This window comes from Lucilia sericata, unplaced genomic scaffold, assembly GCF_015586225.1.
Source record: "Lucilia sericata isolate MDLA Ls3-8-SP2 unplaced genomic scaffold, ASM1558622v1 Contig000500F_arrow, whole genome shotgun sequence".
Lineage (NCBI taxonomy): Eukaryota > Metazoa > Arthropoda > Insecta > Diptera > Calliphoridae > Lucilia > Lucilia sericata.
The window spans coordinates 217,030-239,269 of NW_023994514.1; the positions used below are offsets into that span (position 1 = coordinate 217,030).

General features: G+C 32.5%; 4 protein-coding genes across 5 annotated transcripts; 3 read left to right on the top strand and 1 right to left on the bottom strand.

Annotated features, from left to right (window-relative positions):
* Positions 1 to 36: 36 nt before the first annotated feature.
* LOC119605603 (putative lipoyltransferase 2, mitochondrial) lies at positions 37 to 902 on the top strand. Its single transcript, XM_037958812.1, has one exon. It carries the CDS (start codon positions 119 to 121, stop codon positions 827 to 829), a length of 711 nt encoding a protein of 236 aa, XP_037814740.1. The 5' UTR covers positions 37 to 118; the 3' UTR covers positions 830 to 902.
* On the bottom strand, positions 889 to 2,866 carry LOC119605602 (tRNA (guanine(10)-N2)-methyltransferase homolog). The gene is made up of 6 exons (XM_037958810.1): positions 2,618 to 2,866; positions 2,494 to 2,556; positions 2,035 to 2,427; positions 1,575 to 1,977; positions 1,315 to 1,513; positions 889 to 1,258 (listed from the first exon to the last, which is right to left on the bottom strand). The coding sequence occupies exons 1-6, from the start codon at positions 2,693 to 2,695 to the stop codon at positions 904 to 906; spliced, it is 1,491 nt and encodes a 496-aa protein (XP_037814738.1). The 5' UTR covers positions 2,696 to 2,866; the 3' UTR covers positions 889 to 903.
* A 194-nt stretch (positions 2,867 to 3,060) lies between these two features.
* LOC119605601 (eukaryotic translation initiation factor 3 subunit A) lies at positions 3,061 to 7,579 on the top strand. The gene is made up of 4 exons (XM_037958809.1): positions 3,061 to 3,291; positions 3,605 to 4,689; positions 4,756 to 6,922; positions 6,984 to 7,579. Exons 1-4 carry the CDS (start codon positions 3,243 to 3,245, stop codon positions 7,031 to 7,033), a joined length of 3,351 nt encoding a protein of 1,116 aa, XP_037814737.1. The 5' UTR covers positions 3,061 to 3,242; the 3' UTR covers positions 7,034 to 7,579.
* Positions 7,580 to 9,548: 1,969 nt separating this feature from the next.
* On the top strand, positions 9,549 to 21,931 carry LOC119605600 (myb-like protein O). 2 transcript variants are annotated; one of them, XM_037958807.1, is made up of 7 exons: positions 9,549 to 10,220; positions 17,168 to 17,306; positions 17,378 to 17,495; positions 17,604 to 18,533; positions 18,603 to 20,584; positions 20,656 to 20,801; positions 20,867 to 21,931. In XM_037958807.1, exons 2-7 carry the CDS (start codon positions 17,206 to 17,208, stop codon positions 21,082 to 21,084), a joined length of 3,495 nt encoding a protein of 1,164 aa, XP_037814735.1. In that variant the 5' UTR covers positions 9,549 to 10,220; positions 17,168 to 17,205; the 3' UTR covers positions 21,085 to 21,931. The 2 variants fall into 2 exon arrangements, with proteins under 2 accessions (XP_037814735.1, XP_037814736.1); XM_037958808.1 differs by having other exon boundaries at positions 17,171 to 17,306.
* The last annotated feature ends 309 nt before the right edge of the window (positions 21,932 to 22,240 follow it).

The window sequence follows — 22,240 nt, forward strand, 5'->3', positions numbered from 1 at the left end:
TTATATTTATACAGTACCTTGACAGATGTCAGTAATACAGTACATTATTCAAAACAAAGAACAGCTGTAGCTTTTTGTATTTTTGATTTTTTTTAAATTTTATAAATAATTAATATAAATGACCAGATTAAAACCTTTAATCTCAGTTATTAGGCCCGGTTTAATTTCATATCAAACCGGTTTGCAGTTACAACAGAAATTGACACAACAACCTAATGAGCCCTTTAAGGAATTTCGTAACTTTTTGGTGCTGCAGGAATTTCATCCCGTTTACACCATAGGCATACGCACCAAAGGCTATAGCGAACAAGATGAAATTCAGTTGCGTAAACTGGGGGCAGAATTTTATCGCACCAATCGTGGTGGTTTAATCACTTTTCATGGACCTGGTCAATTAGTGGCTTACCCACTGCTACATTTAAAACAATTCAAACCCAGTATGCGTTGGTATGTTGCTAGTTTGGAACAAACAGTTATAGAATGTTGCGAAAGTATGGGTATTAATAATGCCACAACAACACAGGATACCGGTATATGGGTAAATGATCATAAAATATGTGCCATAGGAGTACATGGTTCGCGTTATGTTACTACTCACGGTATAGGTTTTAACTGTTGTACCGATTTGTCTTGGTTCGAACATATAGTGCCATGTGGAATAGAAGGCAAAGGCGTAACCTCCCTATCAAAAGAACTTCAACGTCATGTAACGACCACAGAAGCTGCAAATGTCTTACTTAAAACTTTTTCAAAAGTTTTCGATTGTGATGTGGCGGAATGTAATGAACAGGAATGTCATGAATTATTGGAAAACTCTTTAAAAACGTAATGTTATTATAACGAATTGCTTACTTTAAGACCAAAGATATGGCCAATAGAAAAATACACTTTTTTAAATTGTTGTTAATTGTCTTTATTTAAAAATCTCGCTTTATTTAAATTGCACTTTTGTTCTCGTCCATCCGACACTATTTTACCCCTTTTTAAGGCTTCTAAACGGCCCTGCTCTCGTTGCTCCGCTTTACGCAAACGTCTTTCCGTACGCGTTTCGTATCCATTATCAAAATAACGTTCCCTAAAGTCTAATGTTAATGCCCCCTCATTAATTACAACTTCATCTGTTGAATGTTTTGATGGTTCGGAGGTTTTTTCATATGTTAACAAACGCCTGGCAGTTTGACCTGTTAAAGTTTGTTCGGAATTTGAGATCAATATTAGATTCTTATGCAAGGGTATCATTTCATCCGAATAATCCTCTCTGTAAAAATACATACAATTAGTTTTATGATTATTAACAATTTTTACAATGCTTACCTATGATAGGGTAACCAACACACTAATCTACCACCAATTTTTAAGTGACGTGCAGCAAATATTAGCAAATCTTTATACAAATGTTGTAAAGCATAATGTGAGGTAGACGGATAATGGGGCATATCAGGATTGCGCGTGTTATCTTTTGTTACTACTTTATTTTCTACCTTTTCGGTGGATTCTCTTATACCATAAGGCGCTAATATTGGAAATGTGTGACATTTAAGAAATATTTAATTTGACTTGTTAGTGACACTTACGATCCGTAATAATGCTGTCAAATTTGATTCGTTCACTCCACAAAGGATTTGAAAAATCGGCCACCACCACATCCATATAACGATCGGCACAATTGTACTGTTTTAAATTGGATCTTATACTCTCATCTTTTTCACGTACTTTTTGCGTTATACGACTAGGCCGGGCACGAGCATGTAACATCATGAAGTCTATATCAGCCCCCAAAACATAGCCACCAAATTTGGCAGCACTAACCAACAGTGATCCAGTGCCCACAAATGGATCAAATACTAAATCTCCCGATTGAATTAACGCTTGATTGGCCATAAGCAAACTCAATTGAGTATCCATGCTGGTGTTGCCAATAAATTTACGAGTTTTTAAAGACATGTCTTTAATCAAATGCCTTTGGCCATTAGCCAACTATACATGGGAAAATAGAAGTCAAATCAAATGGCATCTATTCCATTAAAAACTTACCCATTTTCCAAACAATATATCTTCTGGCTCATCAGGTACTTGTGTTGGATCTAAACCCCAAAACTCTATATACCACCATTCTACTTGAGGAGTTTTTAAGTTAACATTACCCTCTAAAGGCAAATAATCCATGGTTTCAATTTTCTCAATTTTTTCCTTTTGTGTAAAATGTTTGTTGTACGTTTCCACTGTTATTTTAAATGAACAATCTGTTTGAAAATAGGGTTTTATACATTCCATATTTTGCTGCACATAATCTTTTAAATTGTTATGGTATTGTTTGAAATTTAAGCCATGACTCCAAAGTTCAAAAATGGCTCTTAAACCTATAGATCTGGAGGCAAATTTTAAAGCCGTCTCATCATTTGGAAATTCCACTATCCAAAATGGTTTCTGTTTATAAAAGTAGATCAAATATATGTATTAATAGTTACACTATACATATTTTTTTAAACCTACCAATGAATCCGGGCAAACTTTGCGATATTCCAAGTTAAAAAGTTTTACTAGAGAGTTGAATTCCTATAATAAAAAATTTTAATAAATTAGAAAATATAAATTAATATATCCTAATATAGCTTACGGCTGAGCGAAAATCTACATGTTCCTGGGCAAACCATAATATATATTTCTTCCAATTTTTTGTCATTTTAATAAGCATTTAAAATGTTTATTCGGTATAATTTTTTTTACTTTAAATTTCTTTCACGCGTGCATTTGTTTACATTTTCATTAGTGCTAATAATTTAATGGTTACTTTTCTAATTGTCATAATCTATTCGTAGTATCAAGTTAACAGCAGAGTTGCAAAACTATGTAGTACCATTTATAAAAATTTCTAGAAAACAAAAATATATATTAGTCTTAATTCTAATTATTAGTTTGTATTACTAATAGCAGACGTTAAATTTAGGTTTAGAAAGTATTTTTTTTATTAATTTATAAGAAAAATATTGTTAAATCAAGGAAATGCTAACCAACATGCAAATCTTCTTCCCTTATTTTGTGCCCTAAAAATGCAACACTGTCAAATTTTGTCGTGTCGTCAAAAGAAATGTCACTCGGCCATTTTGCATAAATTTCGACGGCAGACACAATTTCGCCGAAGATTTTTATAAATTTTCCGCATAAAAACGCAATAAAATTGTGAAAATTTTGTGTTAAATTAAAGTTAAAGTGTTATTGTGTGAAAATTATATGAATTAATAATGGCACGTTATACCCAACGACCGGAAAATGCTTTGAAAAGAGCGAATGGTAAGTACCAGTGCAATGATGAACGACTTTTTCGCAAGAAAAATTCCATGCGGACATACACACACATCTATACAAAAAATGATTCGTATATGTGAAAAAGACGGGTGGATGAAGGAGTAACTGTAGTGGTAAATAGTTAAAAAGAAAAAAAAAACCGAAGTAAAATGTCAAATGAACAAAAGAAGACAAAAGAACAACAATGATGTAAATAAATATAGTATAGACGAGTGTGTGTTATTTATAAAATGTGATGATGGCAATCCCAAAAGAGGTTATTAATTGGGGGATATTTTTGTTTTTTGCTTCATTTCAGAATTTATTGAAGTAGGCAAACCTTTGCGTGCCTTGGATACTTTGCAAGAAGTGTTTCGTAACAAGCGCTGGAATTATGCCTACTCCGAGACCATTATTGAGCCCCTCATGTACAAGTACTTGTACTTGTGTGTGGAACTTAAGAAGTCACACATTGCCAAGGAGGGTCTGTTCCAGTACCGTAATATGTTCCAATTGGTAAATGTGAATTCTTTGGAAAATGTTATTCGGGCATATTTGCGTATGGCAGAGGAGCATACAGAATCTGCGCAAGCTCAGTCATCTGCAGCTGTAGCCGTTTTGGAATTAGATGATTTGGATAATATTGCTACTCCTGAGAGCATTTTAATGAGTGCTGTATGTGGTGAAGATGCTCAAGATCGTTCGGATCGTACCATTCTGTTGCCATGGGTAAAATTCTTGTGGGAATCTTACTGTCAATGTCTGGAGTTGTTGCGTATCAATACCCATTGTGAAGCTTTATATCACGATATTGCTCGTATGGCTTTCAATTTCTGTTTAAAATACAACCGTAAAAGTGAATTCCGTCGTTTGTGCGACAAGTTGCGCAAGCATTTGGAAGATATTTGCAAGAGCACCAATCAAACTACCGGTGTGTCAATTACCAAGTTGGAAACTCAACAACTGTGCCTTGATACCAGGCTCTTCCAATTGGACTGCGCCATTCAAATGGAATTATGGCAGGAAGCTTACAAAGCCATTGAGGATATTCATGGTTTAATGGCATTGTCCAAGAAAACTCCTGTTCCTAAAACCATGGCCAATTATTACCAAAAATTAGCTATGGTTTTCTCCAAGGCTGGAAACCAATTGTTCCATGCTGCTGCTTTGCTAAAACTTTTCCAACTGACACGTGAATTAAAGAAGAATTTGACTAAGGATGATATGCAACGTATGGCTTCTCATGTATTGATTGCCACCTTATCCATTCCTTTGCCCTCGGCTCATCCAGAATTTGATCGTTTCATTGAAGCTGATAAGAGTCCCTTGGAGAAGGCCCAAAAGTTGGCGGTTTTGTTGGGTTTGCAACAACCACCCACTAGAGTCTCGTTATTGAAGGAAGTGGTAAGTTCTACATATATAAAATTATCCACAAAAAATTTTTACCAATGCAAATATTTTATATTGTAGGTGCGTCTTAATGTCCCTCAATTAGCTTCGGAGGAATATCGCAATTTGTACAATTGGATGGAAATTGATTTCAATCCATTGAACTTGTGTAAACGTGTGCAGACTGTTGTCGATGCTATCGAAGCTATCCCTGGTGAAAATAATCCTTTAGCACCCTACGTTCGCCCCTTGAAGGATGTCACCATCATGCGTTTGATACGCCAAATCTCTCAAGTATACGAGAGCATTGAATTTGATCGTCTTCTTAACATGGCTTCTTTCTGTAATATTTTTGATTTGGAGAAGTTGTTAGTGGAATCTGTTCGTCATAACGACATGCAAATCCGCATTGACCATCAAAAACGTTGCATTTACTTTGGCACGGATCTTACCGAAAGCCAACGTGAGGATCATCCCGATGGACCCAATTTACAATCTATGCCTTCGGAGCAAATCCGTTCCCAGTTGGTTAATATGTCATCAGTCTTGCATCGTGCAGTTTCGGTTGTTTATCCCAACCGCGAACGTGACCAACGCGCCAAATTGCGCACTCAAATGGTGCAACATTATCATGAAATCAAGAACCGTGAACATCAACGCATTCTTCAGCGTCAAAAGATTATCGAAGATCGTAAAGAGTTCATTGAGAAACAAAATAACGCCCGTGAGGAAGAGGAGGCCCGCCGTTTAGAGGAAGAGGCACGTAAAGCTAAATTAGCCGAGCAAAAACGTCTCGAGCAAGAGAATGAGGAACGTGAACGCAAACGTCACCAAAACGAAATTCAAGCCATCAAGGAGAAGAGCTTGAAGGAGAAGGTCCAACAAATTTCTCAAACTGCTCATGGCAAGAAAATGTTGGAAAAACTCGATCCTGAAAGCATTAAGAAACTAGATGCTGAACAAATTGCAGCTAAGGAATCCGAAGAATTACAACGCGAACGTAAGGAGTTGCAGAACAAACTGAAATCTCAAGAGAAGAAGATCGATTACTTCGAACGTTGCAAGCGCATGAAGGAAATTCCTCTTTTCGAGAAGTATTTGAGCGAAAAAATGGTTAAGGATAAGGAGTTCTGGGAAGCCCAAGAGGCCACACGCATTGAAAATGCTATTGCTGAACGCAAGGATGCCGTTATTCAACAAGAACGCCTTATGCGTATGCATCCAGATCGCGATGCTTTCTTGGAAACTTTGAAAACCGAGCGTGCTTCCGTGTACGCCGAGAAACTCCAACAATTCGAAATTGCTTTGGCTGAAGAGCGCAAGAAGCGTTTGGCTAAACGTGTTGAAATGCGTCGTGAGCAACGCCGCCAACAATGGCTGCGTGAAAAGGAAGAAGAACGTATGCGTAAAGAAGAAGAAATCCGTCGTGCTAAGGAGGAAGAAGAACGTATTATTGCAGAGGCTCGTCGTAAGGAACGTGAAGCTGAAGAAGAAAAACGTCGCATTCAATACGAAAAACAACGTGCCAAGGAAGAGGAAGCCGAACGCAGAATTCAAGAAGAAAGAGAACGTTTGGCTCGTGAAGTTGCTGCTGAACGTGAACGTGAGAAGCCAGCTGACAAGGTTTGGCGTTCTGCTCGTGGTGGTGATCGGGAACGTGGCGATCGGGAACGTGGTGATCGTGGAGAACGTGTCGAAAGAGGTGGTGACAATAACGATTGGCGCCGTGGTGCTGCTCAGCCAGAACGCGAACGCGAGCGTCCAACTGAACGTAAGGAAACTACTGAGGGTGGTGCTGATGGCGGTTCATGGCGTGTGCGCCGTGAACAACAAGAATCGGGTCCTGTCCGTTCGGTAGCTGGAGGTGCTGGAGCCGGTGCACGTGATGACAAATGGCGTCGTGGTGGTGGGGCCGATGAGGAGCGTGGTGGTCGTGGTGGAGATTTCCGTCGTGGTGGTGACCGTGAAGAACGTCCTCGTGGTGGTGAATTCCGCCGTGGAGGGGGTGAACGTGATCGCGATGACCGTCGTGATGGCCGCCGTGATGAGCAGTCTTCTGCTGGTAACTGGCGTGATGCTCCTCGTGCCTCAGATCGTGATAATCGTCGTCCTGGTGGTGGCGAACGCCGCGATCGTGGTGCAGGTGCTCCCGGTGCTGGTGGCAAGGATTCTGGAAACTGGCGCACTGAACGTCCTCCCGCACGTGAAGAAAAAGAGAAACCCAAAAGAGAACCCCAGCAAGATAAAGGTATTTATTCTTAACACTAAACTTAATTAATTTAACCTCTAACCAAACTTTTTCTTTGTAGAAAATAAAGGTGGCGATGATGATGAATGGGTTAGTGTAAGACGTCGTTAAACGAAGCCCTGACTACCATTTTATATATTCAACATTATTATAATTCGAGCAAAACTATAATGCCTCCCTCCTGCATTTTTTTCTAAACACAAATTTTTTATATACATGCCCCCTTTTTTAACTGTATTCTTTTAATTTTAAGCGTTATATTGTCTCATGAGTGACAAACAAGTTTATGTGGAGATGGATGCGACGCAAGAACAAAATTAATTATGATATAAAGACTTTGAAAAGATTTTGTCTACCATTTTGTAATTGCTCCTTATAAAAATAATTTAACAATAGTAATATAGAGAAAGATGTATTCAATATTCAAAAAAATTTTTTAATTATTTTTCACTATAGAATATACTCCATATAACAAAAACAACGTCAAGGAAATATACTTATGTATGTATAACTACTAAAACAGTATACAACATCAATCATATTATATACAATTATTATTATAACAAAAACAAAAAAGACGTTACTTTTTGCATGCGTCATTTAAAATTTATCTAACTACATTTAAATAATAAATTTAATTACAATATAATATGAAAATAATGCTCGGAGGAGAAATATGCGTTTTATTTGTTTGGTGATAATATACTATTCTGATTAATTTTTGAATAAATCATCTATTCTGCATTTCGATTACGTTCCGGCATTCAGCCATGAAAACATCAAAAGATGGTTTAACGTAAAAAATGATATTTTGCATATGGAGGGAGAGTCGATTCGAAATGCAAAATACCAAAGTTGTCAAACGGAGAAAATTTCGATTCGAATTGAAATGCAAAAAAAAGGTGTTTATGAAAATTTTAATCTAGTTTGTGTTTGTTTTTTATTACTTTTTTAAATGTTAATTTTAGATTTTGTAAATATTTGCTTTTGTATTCGTTTTTAGATTATGAACTTTTTCAAATTACGTTAAATACCGTCTAAAATAATTTCGTAAATATCTGTAATGGTCGACGGGTTTTAAAAAAGTTAATAAGAGGTTAATATACAGTTTTCGAATAATTAATGTATTAGTAGCGACATCTATTGTAAATCAAATGTAGCTTATCCAATTCGAAAATTGCTTAAAAGACAAAAGGACTGCCAAGTTTATTTTAATTATGAAATTCTTAACTGCATTAAAAATAATCCAAAAACTAAAAATTTTAAATATATATACTAGGGTTCTATAGTTGAAACGAAAAGTCTACTTTTCGACTTTTTGCATTTAGTTAAAAGTCGACTTTTCGACCTTTCGACTTTTTCCATTTTATGAAAAGTCGATTTTTCGACTTTTCGACCTTTTTCATTTATTTAAAAGTCGACTTTTCGACTTTTAGTATTTTATATATGGTCGACTTTTCGACTTTTTCCGATTTTTCGACTTTTTCCGACTTTTTCCGACTTTTTTCAACTTTTCGACTTTTTCCGACTTTTCGATTTTTTACGACTTTTTGACTATTTTCGACTTATTTCGACTTTTTTCGACTATTTTTTTACTTTTTTTCGAGTTTTTCCGACTATTTTAGAGTTTTTGACCTCTTTTCCACTTTTTTAAAATTTTCGACTATTTTCGACTTTTCGACTTTTTCCGAATTTTTTCGACTTTCTTCGACTTTTTTCGACTTATCGACTTTCCGACTTTTCGACTTTTATTTACAAAGTCGACTTTTATTTACAAAGTCGACTTTTCGACTTTTTTCATAGACGATAGTCGAGTTATCGACTTTTTTGGAACAAAATAGTCAACTTCGACTTTTCGACTTTTTTCGACAAAAAGTCGATTGTTCGATTATTCGAAAGTCGATTTATAGAACCCTAATATATACAATATACGTAGCTTTAAATAAATAAATTCGAAAAAGTTGAACAAATTGCAGCTAAGAAATTCGAAGGTAAGGTGTTGCAGAACAAACTCAAATCTCAAGAGAAGAAGATCGACTACTTCGAACGTTAAAGTCTAAACCCAAATACCAAAGTATACTTTTTTAGAGGACTGAGCAGTGCTAAATCCGAATTCGCCATTAGAATTTCTTCATAACGTAATGTTTTTCAGATATAGTGTCATAAAGATATCTGTTGTATCTTCTTCCTATTTCGAGATATATGTTTTTAGGTTAAAATATCTCAAAGAAGAAAGGAGCTATAACAAAGGTTAAATCTTTATTTGAAAGCAGACACATTGAACTATTCGATGACATAACAAATTTTAAAAATAAAAAGTCTTCGCGCTGTTATAAAGTCTTAAAAATGGGCAAAAAGGGGGGTTATATCTTGAAAACGAAATATTCTGAGGCAAGATTCGAATCCAGAGTAGCTCAATCCTTTAGAAAAGTACACTATGGGTTAAATATTTATTGTCTTGTGTATTTTATGTGTTTTGAAAAATCATAAAAACCGTTACAATAAATATGGATAATTGGAGAAACCCTCTAAAATAGTGTTCTTATTAGAGACGGCAACTCTATATTAAAAATTACCACGTGCTAAATTTTTTTGACATTTCATTTCACAACGAAAATCGCATATTCGCCGTATGAGCAATTGGACAAATTGTCGAAAGTTGTTGTTGTAATTGCGTTGTATGATGTGGAAAAGCCGCATCAAGGCGAATAGCATAACAAAAAAGGAATGTCAAAACATTCCAATTCACGGCATTCACTCGTTTGTCTCTTGCGGTCCACGTGAAAAATTCCAATTCAAAAAGTCCAACAATATGAAAAGAGTGTAGTGCTTAAATAAAACAAAAATTAAGAAAACAAATTAAGAATTAACAAATTACACAGTCTTAAAACATAGAAAAGTTTAAGACGAAATAATTAAAATAATAAATAAAGTTGTAACAAAAGTTGGAAGTTGTGGTAGTCCCTTACAATTATTAAATTTGGGCAACATGTGAGGTTAAAATAGACAAGAAGCCAACAATCAAAGCAAAGCAGACACTTATAGAAAGAAATACAAAAAGAAGCAGACACAAGGAGAAAAATATAATAAAAGATAATAAGCAAAAAACAACCACAACACATACGACAGACACAGAAAGTGAACACGTTTTTTTGTGTGGTGTGTTGAAGAAAACAAAAATTTTCAAATTATTTCTTTAAAAAAAATTAAATATTAATAAAAACAAGTGATTTGTGAAAAATATTCTTTATAAAATCAAAACGTATAAAATTACAATAAAATTTATTGGAATTGAAAGGTAATTTTGAAAATATGTGTGTTCATATTGCCTCCTCATCTTGATATCATCATCATCAAGAGACAAGGCAAATGGCGCTTCTTAGTAATTTGTTGGTATTAATTACTTTAAAAGAAGTGGGTGTTGTTTATTTTTAAAAATATGTATAATTAATAAAAAAAATAGTTTTGAATTTATTCTATTTCAAAACTCAACTACCGTTAAGCTGTAGTTACTTTATTAATTCAAATAGTGCAAAAATGTAAAAAGGTCATTGCTCTAATTAACGGTAAACATGTTGTTGAAAACAAACTACAGTTATTAATATTTTTTATATCATTATTAATAAAATTGCTAAAATAAACAAAAAATCATAAAAAAAACTGACTGCTACTTGATAAAAAAAAGAACAACAAGTGAAATGCAACGTGTCAGTAGCAGTTCCAATACCTTTATATTCAAGTGAAGTGTCTAAACTGGTGTTTATCAATTCCCTAAAAATACAGAGCAGACGTGCAAATACTATTAATATAAATTTAATCAATTATTCCCAAAAGATGTCTAATGTTTTTCTTTTAATATTTTAAACAAAAGGTTTTATTTTCTTATACCTTTTTTTGTAATTTTAATAAAAAATATCTCCATTCTCTTTTGCTACTTAGTAAAGGCATAAAAAAGCACATGGTATTATTATTTATTTTGTCTGTTTTTGTTGTTTTATTTGGATTTTTGTATTATTCATTTCGTTTTTTTTTTGTATTCACATTCTTTTTCGTTTGCTCAAAACAACAACTATAATTTGAAACACACATGTTGGCCTTAATATTTGTTGTGCATTGAAGTGTTACCATCAGTTTTAGTGCAGTTTCATTTTTTTTGGGGAATACGTTAAATGCCAAATTTACTTAAAATTACAAATTACATTGAAAAGTAAAAAAAAAACTATTCTAAAAACATAAATTGCTAAATGCCAGAAATCCTGACCGTGGCAAAATTTCTGTATGTATTCTTTTAAATAAATTTGTGTTCAATATTTTGATATTTTTATAATTATTTCTATTGTATTTATTTCTAAATTATAGCTTGATTATTTAGAAATACTACATAGTACATAGCTACTAGGGTGATCGATTATTCGACATTTTCCAAAATCCGGTTTTCGAATAGTTCGAATAGTTGACATTTAAAAAAAACCGGTTGATATTTTTCAAATTCAGAAAAAACCGGTTAACCGGTTTTTCATTACAATTAAAAAAATATATTTTAATTTGAAAAACTTAATGTTTATGTTTAAATTTGATTAATAAAACATGGCCCGAAATGATTTTTAACAGTTTAAAAGATTATAACTTTAGATCTAGTCGTCTGATTTACATTATTTCTTTAATATAAAAAATTAGGAAAAAAGTGGGACACTTCTGTTAAACATAAGGTACTGTGTAATCCTAGCTGTGTAAAGAGCTGTAGAAAAATATAGTCTAGTTCCTCGACTCGAATATTTTTAAAATTTAGACGGGCTGTATTATTATTTACTTAAAAATTTCATTTAAATAATCTTTGAATACAAAGCAAATAAAAGTATTCGAAACCGGGTTTTAAAAAGTGAAAAAACCGGGTTATTCGATACTCGAAAAATCAACATTAAGAAAAAACCGACACTGGTAAAGCAGAAAAAACCGGTTTTAAAACCGGTTGAAAAATCGAGTCGATCACCCTAATAGCTACATACATAAATTCAAAGAAAAAAGAAGAGTAGATTTATTTTGGAAAGTTCTAGAAATACCTGTTTAAAATAAATAATTTTTTCTATGAGGTTAATACAGTATTTTTAATGATTTAATATGTATGTTGTTTCTAGATAACGTGCAAATACTTTCAGTAAAAATTTTACTTTTATTTTGTTATTGTTACATTTTATTAACCACAACTTACCTCTTAAAGGTGTTTTATATTAGGTGATTTCGTATTATTTGAAAATGTATTGTAATCTAAAGCCGGAGGTTATTCAACGCGTCTTCGCGTCAAAGTATTACGCTCATTTCATATCTACTTCGCGTTTTACGCTTCAAGTTACATGCTACGCTTTTTAAGCGTAATTTTTTTGTTTTATTATTAAAAAACTTCGCGTTTTTCTACATTAAACTCATTTTATTTTTTTCAAAATTAAGAAAAACGCATTAAATAAGGAATATAAAGTGTCAAAATCAGTGCGCCGCTTGTGACGCTTATAAAAGTAGAAAGTAGATCTACTTTAAGCATTCTACGCTTTTGTGCTTGTAACTTTCCGCATACAAATATATTGATTTTACTTTTTTGACAGACGCAAAAGCTGGAGCTCCAGCATTTTCGCGTTAAAGCATTTAAGTTGGAAGTACATAACACGCGTTTCAAAAAAGTTAAAATAGTGTTTTTTCATTTAAGAAGTTATACACTGTAGTTTCTAAGGCGTCTGCCGCGAAAAGTTCAGCAACTTCAAATGTTTTCACAGACGCGTAAAATGAGAGAAAGCGTAGAACACCACCCGTTCTACGCTTTCTTGGTTAAATGTTTTGTAGTTTAAAATTTTCAAACGATTTGTAATTTGAAAAAAAATTAAAAAAAGAGGCTTGTGAAAACATTTGACATGAAATCTGTATAAATTGACTTGGACATTTCAAATTTATATCGCCTGTTATTGTTATTCTCATTTGCTTTTATGCATCCTCACTAAAGTTTTATAATTTTCATTCAATCACTTCTCGTTTCTAAAATATTCAAATTTTTTGGATTAACCAAAATATATATGTATCTTTAATGTCATTATATGTATAAAATTTATGGTTCTATACCTTCAAGACCAAGTGTGGTTCTATCTGAAAGTTATAAGCACTCAAAATTGATATTAATTATACTTATATGTAATAATTAGCAGGTTCGATTTAGTATTGTTTAAAATAGATATAGCGTAAAAGTTCTACTTATTAGAAAACTTTTAGCTATCATAATCATGCACTAAAATTCAATAAGGTGAAAAAATTACTTTTTTGGCAGACTAGTGTAATTTGACTTGGACGACGAACGTACTTAATCCTTCTAAAATTAAGATTCTGATCACCATTTCTCCTTTTTTTAATACTTATTTAATTCTTGTTTTACATTTGCATTTTTTATTGAAAAATGTCATCTGTTAGTTGAGTCGTTATGAATAAGTAACTTAATTCATTCCTTAATAAACAACACTAGTCTAAATTTTTCTAATTTCCATATAAATATCCCAGCAAAAAAAGACATGCAAAAAAGTAGTAAATGCATGGGTTTAACTGATAATGAACTGGTTCATATTTAGGTGAAACATGCATGATTTTAACATTAGCGTGTCATTGGCGAGCATGGGTTCGTATTTGGAAAAATAATTCGTCATTAAAATGAGTGCTTATAACCAATGAACATTCGATGTTTTTAATGCGAATTTTCATTGGTGCACTATATTTATTTTAAAATGCATTATTGAAGGTACTATGAATTAATTTTTATGATTTAAATTAATTTTTTATTGTGATATTGATAAAAATTATGTATGATAACAAAATAAAACATTAATGACTGATTTTAAAATGCATTATAATACCCATTATATTTTCAAATCCGTTAAATAGTCAGTCAACTTGTTTTTTTCCTTTTCGTATTAAGATTTAAAAATGAATTTTAACAAATATTATATACAAAAACCTAATAGAATTAATGTTATTTTTAATATTTATTGGTTTAAAATTCACGTTTCCTTTAAATCCTAAGAGAATACCAAATTACAGTGAAATGTTACAATTCCTATATTACAGTTACATGAGTGAATTGGATGCAATTTTTCATGCGTTCACTTATGACAAATTTATTAGAATATAGTAATGTATTTAAAACGCATTATATTGAATACGTACAAAAGAAATCGTGAGTGTATCCCTTCTTCTTGAATAGCTTCAAAAATTTTTTGCTGGGATACTGTACAATATTGAGAAATGACGTCACGTAATACAAGATAAACAGAATAGTTAAAATTTTGGCGATTATAAATTCCACATTAAATAGTATAAAACTTGAGTTATGGCAACCATTACTAGGTTTGATGTTGCTTTTTCTTATAATTTAGGCGTTTTTTCAATCTAACAAATTTCTTCAAACCGTTACCTCATACCTACATACTTGCAATTTCATGCACAAATTTTGTGACATTTTGGTTTGATACATCCATAAAAAAAATTAATCAAACACTAGATTTCTTTTCAAACTAAAAATAATTGAAACATTTTTAATGTTATTTTAATAATTGTATTAAGTTTTTTTTTTTAATTTTGAATTAATAAAAAATTCCAAATAGATGACCTTGTTTTAATGAAATATACATATGTATGTATGTATGTATGAACATACATATTTATGTTAGGACGTGTGTTTGTATTAGTAGAATTTCATATCTTGATTTGGTTTTGTTAACGTTGTTGTTTCTTAGTTCTTGAGTTTTATTAAGGTTTATTATTATTTGTTTAAATTTATATTAATTATTCAAATAGTTATACATGTTTATTAGATAGAGAATGATTACAATTTTTATTTGATTTATCCTAAAGTTCATTGTTCTTTGAATTAAATACCCATCTGTGAGATTTTGTTAAGTAACGGAAATTATGAGTCATTTGAAATCCACATTTTGTATATTTCATAAAACACTAACTGAGGTAAGTATGAACTACACTACTTACCTCAGTTGGTGCTTTAGTTTTTTTCAACACGTGTTTTTTTTTTCTGTTAAATTTATTGATTACAGTAAAATCAATATTTAGTTAATTATTATGTTTTAAGTATTAGATGCCTATATTCGTGTGTATGAATTAAAAACTTTTGATTTAGATATAGGTACATATTTTTCAAAAATGTATGACTTCATTTTACTGATTCCCAAAAGGATCTTGTATGTTTTCATGTTCATGGGTTTTAACTTATTATTATAGAAAATTAAAAAAGAACCATTTTTAAAATGAAAAAGTACCAAAAAGCTGCCTTTATATTATTAGCCGCACTTTTTAAAAAAAATTTATTTATTAAATTTAAATCTTATTTTTTAAAGTGTACGGCAGGTGGCAAAATTTTAATCAAAGCTAAACCAATTTAAAATCATAATGTAAGCAGCGGCCGTAATTATCTGGTGTCTACTCGACATCCAGACTGATTCGCGAATGTCGTGCGTCTCTTGACGAGATGTCAAACCATTCATGCCTAATGGTATACGCACAATTGGGACGAACGACGAATTTCGTATAGCACGACGAACTAGTCGACAAAAATTCGTTGCGTAGATTCGTCGAATGGAACACAATTAAATTATTCGTACTGCGAATTCGTTTTAAAATTTGTTTGTTCGAAATTGGAAAAAAATTAGAAAAGGGAACAAAAATTATATTTTTGTGAATTTCCACGATTTTGAGATAATTTTAACGGCTTTAAAATTTATTCGAACATTATTTCGAGTTTAGAAAATGTAAGAAATTGGCCTCGAAAAGAATTAAAATTATATTTTTGTGAATATCCCCAATTTTGAGTTTATTTTAACAGCTTCAAAATTTTTTCGAACATTACTTCGAATTTTCGAACTTAATTTTAAATATTCCAACATAGCATTGTAGTGTCATCAAGTATACTCCAGACTGCCAAATTTCAGACAATTCGGGCCACGAGAACAGGTTTTAATGGCTTTAAAAATTTTTCGAACTTAAGTTCGAATTTTCGAAAATTTTATTTTTAGTTTTTATGACCCAGAGATTATTTTAAGAGCATAAAAAATTTTTCGAACATAACTTCGAATTTTCGAATATAATTTCGAATATTCGAACATAATATTGTATTGTCATTAGCTGTACTCACAACCGCCAAATTTCAGCAAATTCGGGTTACCGGAATTGATTTTAAAACAATTTTCCCCAATTAATTCGTTGTTCGTCTGCGTAAGAAATAGAAATAAACCTATCGCATAGTTCGTTACGTACGACAAATTTCGTCATACGCAATGATTGTGTACATTTTCATATACCCAAGTGTGTTCTATTTTTGACGGCGAATATTCGTTCTGAAAAATTCGTCGTTCGTCCCAATTGTGCGTATACTATAAAGCTGCTTTGGGTACTGAGTCATTCTAATGTAACTTGGAATATCAAATTGCATGAACTAGCCATAACTGGTTTCCGCCTTTTCACAGGGGATATTGACACACTAGTTGGTGCCCAACTTTCGTGTTGCAAATATCTCATTCAGCATAAACATTATGGGTCAGGCCAGATGATTATCACTGACCCCCTGCTCGACATCAAGAATAACCTGGACTCTATGATGAGCGAAGGTGGGCACTGTATTATCGTTGCGCATGTTAGAAGACTAAATCATCCATATAATGACTATTGCAGGAACAGTCACAATGAGCATGAAGATGAAACTGTTGAACACCTTTTCTGTCCTGCTTTGACGAACATTAGGACTGAATTTTTGGGCAGTCCAATACTGCATGAGCTAGCGGCTAATATAGATACTTATAACATAGAGTTGTTAATTGGTTTGATTCCATCTGAAACGCAGACATGTAATATCCTGTGTGGGTTAAATAAATTTATATCTTCCGTTTTGTCCCTTTTTGGTACATTTTTTCTCCCTATTGAAATAGTAAACATTTAATTTAAATTTTCAATATTACAGTATTAGTCCATTAATAAATATGTTTACAAATGTCAATAAATGGAAAATATTTACTCCTAAAGGCCCAGAATATATACCACGTTAAATGAAATCTTTCCCAAGACTTTTTTTCATTAGAACAAAGTTTCTATCTAATCATGTACGAATTCCACTTTACTTCAAAAATATTACATACATACTTAGTAAAATTTTAAAACCATTTTTTGCCGCTAAACTATTTTATTAACCTAAAAATATTTCCATATTTTCAGCAGTTCCATTTACTAAAAATTGAAGTTAGAAAAACGTTATGGATTCCAGACTACTAAATGTGGTCTATGATGATCCGTTTGACGGCAACTATGCAAAATATGATGATAATGATGCAGAATTTTGGTCCAGTGGCAGCGAGTAAGTGGCATAAAACTAAAAAAAAAATTAAATGTTATTAATAAAATAATTTTATTATTATTATTTTAAAGAACCATGGGCATGCAACTAACAGAAACTTTAAATGGCATATTGCCCATAGCGCCCACAGAAGATTTTCACAAGGATGAACATACAAACGCTATAAATATCCAAACAAATAAAAATGCGGTAGGTTTCCAAAAATAAAGCTACGAAGAAAAACTTAAAATCAAGGAAACAGCATTTAATTCTATCTTTCTTTCTTCATAAAAAAAAACAAATTATTACTTTTTATAGTTTAATTATGAAGACTTTGCTGGTCAACATTTGGCAAGTGGTGGAGCCATAGAAATTGTAACAGTAGATCCCAATGATGGCTATGATACCGACAGCGAAGATGAGGAAGATAGTGATGATGATGACGACGACGATGATGACGATGAAGACAACAATGCTTTATTAAATTTTGACCGTCAAAGTCAGTGCAGTAATGGCACATTTCGTACTAGAACAGATAGTTCCTCCATTGGAGATTATGAATCACATACAAGTGATTATGACGATGACAGCGATGACGATGATAAGGATGATGATGATAATAATCTAATTAATAATACTGCTTTACTGCAAAATGCTCTCGCTAATATGGCCAATATGTCTAACAATGCCAATAACTCTATAATAGATTTACATTCAAATTTAGTAGCTCCCGACGATTTACTTTTAGACAATTCGTTCCATAAAAGTCGTACTCTCAGCACGAATACCCTTAATTCCGATGTCGATGGTTTGGGTTTACAAATCGATGCAAATAATTTCGATTTGGCAGAATTTATAACGAAAGATGATTTTCAATTGCAAAATACATCCATCGTGTCCAATCAAACACATACAGCAGTAACAGCAGCAGCAACAGCAAAATCAAATATTTTACCTAAAAATGATTTTGCCACAAATATCGCACAAACTCCTTCAGTTGTGCAGGTTATATCATCCAAACTTGATGATTCAGATTCTGACTCTGATGTTATAGTTGATGTTGAGACCGTAGAAATGGATGAGGATGATGCTAGTTCCTTAAGAAAAGCATCAGAAATTCTAAAACCTACTGCGGCACCAGTACCATTACAAACAGAGGAAGAGACTCCTTTTGTAGATAATGTTAAGAGTGATCCTTCCTGGAGTCCTACACAGACGGTGAAAAAAGTGGAAACTCATAAAGTAGAGGTAAGCTTGCCCTTGATTTTAATATAAAAAACACTTATTTATGGTAAAATCTCTTAATTCTCTTATCAGGAAAAACCAGCTACACAAAAACCAAATTTCACGCGCAATTTTCCATTGGTGCCCAATAAAAAACAATGTGACTTGTTAAAGGGCAAATTTGCCAAAGTCAAAGGAAAAGCTACTCAAAAACCTAAAACCTTAGCGTCCAAAAATATTAAAATAGAACTGTCTCCAGTAAAAGAAACTCCTGCAATAACTAAAAACTCGACAAACACAACAACTACAATAGTTAAACCTGAAAACAATTTAAGAAAGATAGGCATTGGTATGGGAGGCAAGAATTTAGCTTTACTCAAACATGAACGTGTCAGTATATCAGAACAAAGTTCCGAGGACAATAATACACCCATAAAACGTGAAGTTGTTCAAATCAGCAGTAGTCCACAGCAGCAACAGCAGAAGCCATTAATTGTAAAACGAGAAGTACAAGAAACCCCTGCACAAAAGGCTCAAGCTGTAAAAAGAAAGCTAAACTTGGAAGAGTATAAAAAGAGGCGTGGTGTTGAACCAGTTGTAGCTGGTGTCACTGCACCAGCAAATGCTAAATTTATATCCTATAAAATACCAAAATTAGAGAATAAAACCAACAGTTCTAAGACTGCTGTTGCCAGCGATAAAAAGCCAACTGTAAATACAACACCCACAAAGCATAGTGAAGCCGTTACCTCAATAGTGAAAACACTTAAAGATCAACAAAATGTAGCTCCTAAAACCGATCCCATAACCGAGGCTAAAAACAAGGTTTTACGCATGCAAGAACTGAAAAAGGCTCAACAAATGCGCATCATAGATTCTACAATATCCGCCAAGGTGCCTAGAGTTACAAAACTCTTGCCCTTAAGAGAAATAGTCAAAGACACACCCTATCTTAATGAGGAAGAAAAGAAATCTTTAAGCACTCAAGCTTTCAAATCGGATTATGAGGAAATAATTATAGTTTCAGCAAGTTGCAATACTGATATATCTATACCACCTTTACCCAACCAATCCATACAGCCGGTCAACAATGCTACTAGATCTTTATTAAAGTCTTCAGCATTATTATCCACCATTACTAATAGCTTTGAGAAGGTCAAAGCTAACGACAATGTAAAAATATCTACAAGTTCTCTTATAGCCAGTATACAAGATGTAGTCGTCAACAAGACTTTGCCCTTAGAAGATACTACTCCTACTAGTGGTGATGTCAAGGACACTAAAAAACCAGAACATCATGGTGAAGATAAAATCATTATGCATTTACGCAAAGATAGAATACGTAAGCGCATGTGTACGATTGCCATACAAACCGATTTGCAACCAGAATTTCCACCTTTACCGTTGCCTAAATCGTGTTTGCAACACAAATCACGTGAACGCACACGTAGACATCATAAACGTCAATATAGGAAACACACCAACGAACAGTCCTCCTCCTCTTCGTCAGAGTATTCTTCAGATGATCAGTCTGATCATAGTAATTCATCCACCATTTCACGTTCACGTGACAATAGCTGTTCCTCCTCAGTAGAACGTATGCGTACGTATGATAGTGCCATTGGAACGGGAGGTTATTCCTCGAGAAGTAGTCGTAAGCATCGTAGTTCTCTTTCATCATCTTATTCCGAATCTGCCGATCGTATTGCACGCGGTCGTCGTCAACGTCGTACTAGCTATACCAAACGTTCGGCGGCACGCAAACGTTCTCGTTCGCCATACTCCTCATCGTCGTTCTCCTCCGATTCGGATCGTTCTCGTAGTCCTCACTATAGACGTTCTCGTAGTCGTTCTAATTCCCGCACACGTTCTCGTTCAAGACGTTCAAGTTATCGTCAAGGTCAAAATAACAATAATAGTTTTGTGGATCGTAATGTTTCGCAGCCCGCGGTAGAGGAGCGTCGTATTGTCTATGTGGGTCGTATTGAGCAGGAGACAACCAAAGATATGTTAAGAAGAAAATTCTTGCAATATGGTACTATCAAGCAGATAAGCATACATTATAAGGATACGGGGTAAGTGTCAAAAAGGAATTTAAATTACGTTAAAAATTTTAATAATTTTCTTTAAAAATTCTTACTTATAGCATGAAATATGGTTTTGTTACCTTTGAACGTTCCCAAGATGCGTTCTCAGCCATCGATAATAGTACACGAGATCCACAAATAAACATGTATGATGTCAGCTTTGGTGGCAGGCGTGCTTTCTGTAGGGCCTCTTATGCCGATTTGGGTAATTATTTTTAAAAGTTCTTTAATCTTTCAAATATTTATTAAAATTTTTTATTATAATTTTAGATAATGCCGGCATAAATACCTATCATTCGTATGTGTTTCCACAGCCTGCACCCCAACCCAAAGAAGATGATTCCTTTGAGGCTTTACTTATGAAAATGAAAGCAAAATTAAATGCAAATAAAACAAGTGCACCAACAGCAACAGCTGGTGCTGCAGCAGCATCTACCGAAACAACAACTGCTACAAATGGTCAAAATGTTGCAAATAATAAAATTTGACGAATACGCTTGAGTAGCAACAACAACAACAACAACAAAACTCTAAGTTATTGCATTAAAAGAAATTTCTTGAGATTTTCTTTAGAATATAATTTGAAAATTTTAGTTTTTAACAAAATTTTAATCTAATTTATCTAACTAAATGCCTTATTAGTTCTTTTTCAAAATAGAAATACTTTAATATTAATTTAAACATAATTTTCTACTTGCTATGATTTATAGAACTGCAATTAACACTAACTTACCAAAAAAAAAGAAACAAAAAATCTAAACAATTAACTTCATGTCAAACTTAAAGTCTGCTGTTAACTATAAACAAATAAGTTAAATTTTCTTACTTTTTTATGTTTACATAAATATGTAAATGTTAAATGTTTAATATTTTTCTTTATTTCTTTTAAGTTTTATTTAATTTAAGTTTTTTTTTTAATTTAACGAATAGCAAAAAAATCTTTAAACTCTAAACAATCTGGGGCAACGATAGTGAATAAATTGTAAATTATTAAATTTTAAGACAGTAAATTTTAAAGAAAAACTAAATTTTAAACAAAGATTTTTTATAAAGTATGTAGTATTCAGTCCCTGGTGAAAATTTTAAAGATTTTTTTTCTTATTATTTGGTTTATGATACAAAATGTGATATTACATAAAAACTATGAAAAAAATACAACAAAACAAGTCATTTATTAAGAATAAGTTTTAAGACTTAAAAGAATACAAAGAGAAATAATTTAAACTGTAACCAATCAATCACCCTACACTCCCACACACTTATTAAGCCACACACCCAGCCAACATACTGCATCCCACAATAGATTTTTTTTAGTATGTACAAACTAAAAAAAAACAACAAGTAGAAAAATTATTTTAAATTATTATAATTTATTTAATTTAAGTTTAAAAAACAACCCAAAACAAGCAACAACTTAAATGTTTTCAAAAAACACGTTGACATTTATTTTTAAAGAATTCTACTTCTATAGAATTCTTTAGAGAAATGTGTGTTAAATGTTCAACGCATATGTTAAATGCTTAAAAATAAACAATGCTTTAAATAATAAACTAAGTTAAGATCAATCTTAAAACTTAGTTTATTACAAGAAACCAACTCAATTTAAAAAAAAAAAAAACAACAAACTATTTAAAAGCAAACAAA

Coding starts and splice junctions, on each gene's coding strand:
- LOC119605603 (XM_037958812.1), top strand. CDS start 119: ATGACCAGATTAAAACCTTTAATCTCAGTTATTAGGCCCGGTTTAATT.
- LOC119605602 (XM_037958810.1), bottom strand. CDS start 2,695: ATGCTTATTAAAATGACAAAAAATTGGAAGAAATATATATTATGGTTT. Junction 1,514..1,574: donor TGACAGCATTATTACGGATC/GTAAGTGTCACT, acceptor TTCCAATATTAG/CGCCTTATGGTATAAGAGAA. Junction 1,259..1,314: donor TGTTGGTTACCCTATCATAG/GTAAGCATTGTA, acceptor GTATTTTTACAG/AGAGGATTATTCGGATGAAA.
- LOC119605601 (XM_037958809.1), top strand. CDS start 3,243: ATGGCACGTTATACCCAACGACCGGAAAATGCTTTGAAAAGAGCGAAT. Junction 3,292..3,604: donor TGCTTTGAAAAGAGCGAATG/GTAAGTACCAGT, acceptor GCTTCATTTCAG/AATTTATTGAAGTAGGCAAA. Junction 6,923..6,983: donor AGAACCCCAGCAAGATAAAG/GTATTTATTCTT, acceptor TTTTCTTTGTAG/AAAATAAAGGTGGCGATGAT.
- LOC119605600 (XM_037958807.1), top strand. CDS start 17,206: ATGGATTCCAGACTACTAAATGTGGTCTATGATGATCCGTTTGACGGC. Junction 20,585..20,655: donor ATACATTATAAGGATACGGG/GTAAGTGTCAAA, acceptor TCTTACTTATAG/CATGAAATATGGTTTTGTTA. Junction 20,802..20,866: donor GGCCTCTTATGCCGATTTGG/GTAATTATTTTT, acceptor TTATAATTTTAG/ATAATGCCGGCATAAATACC.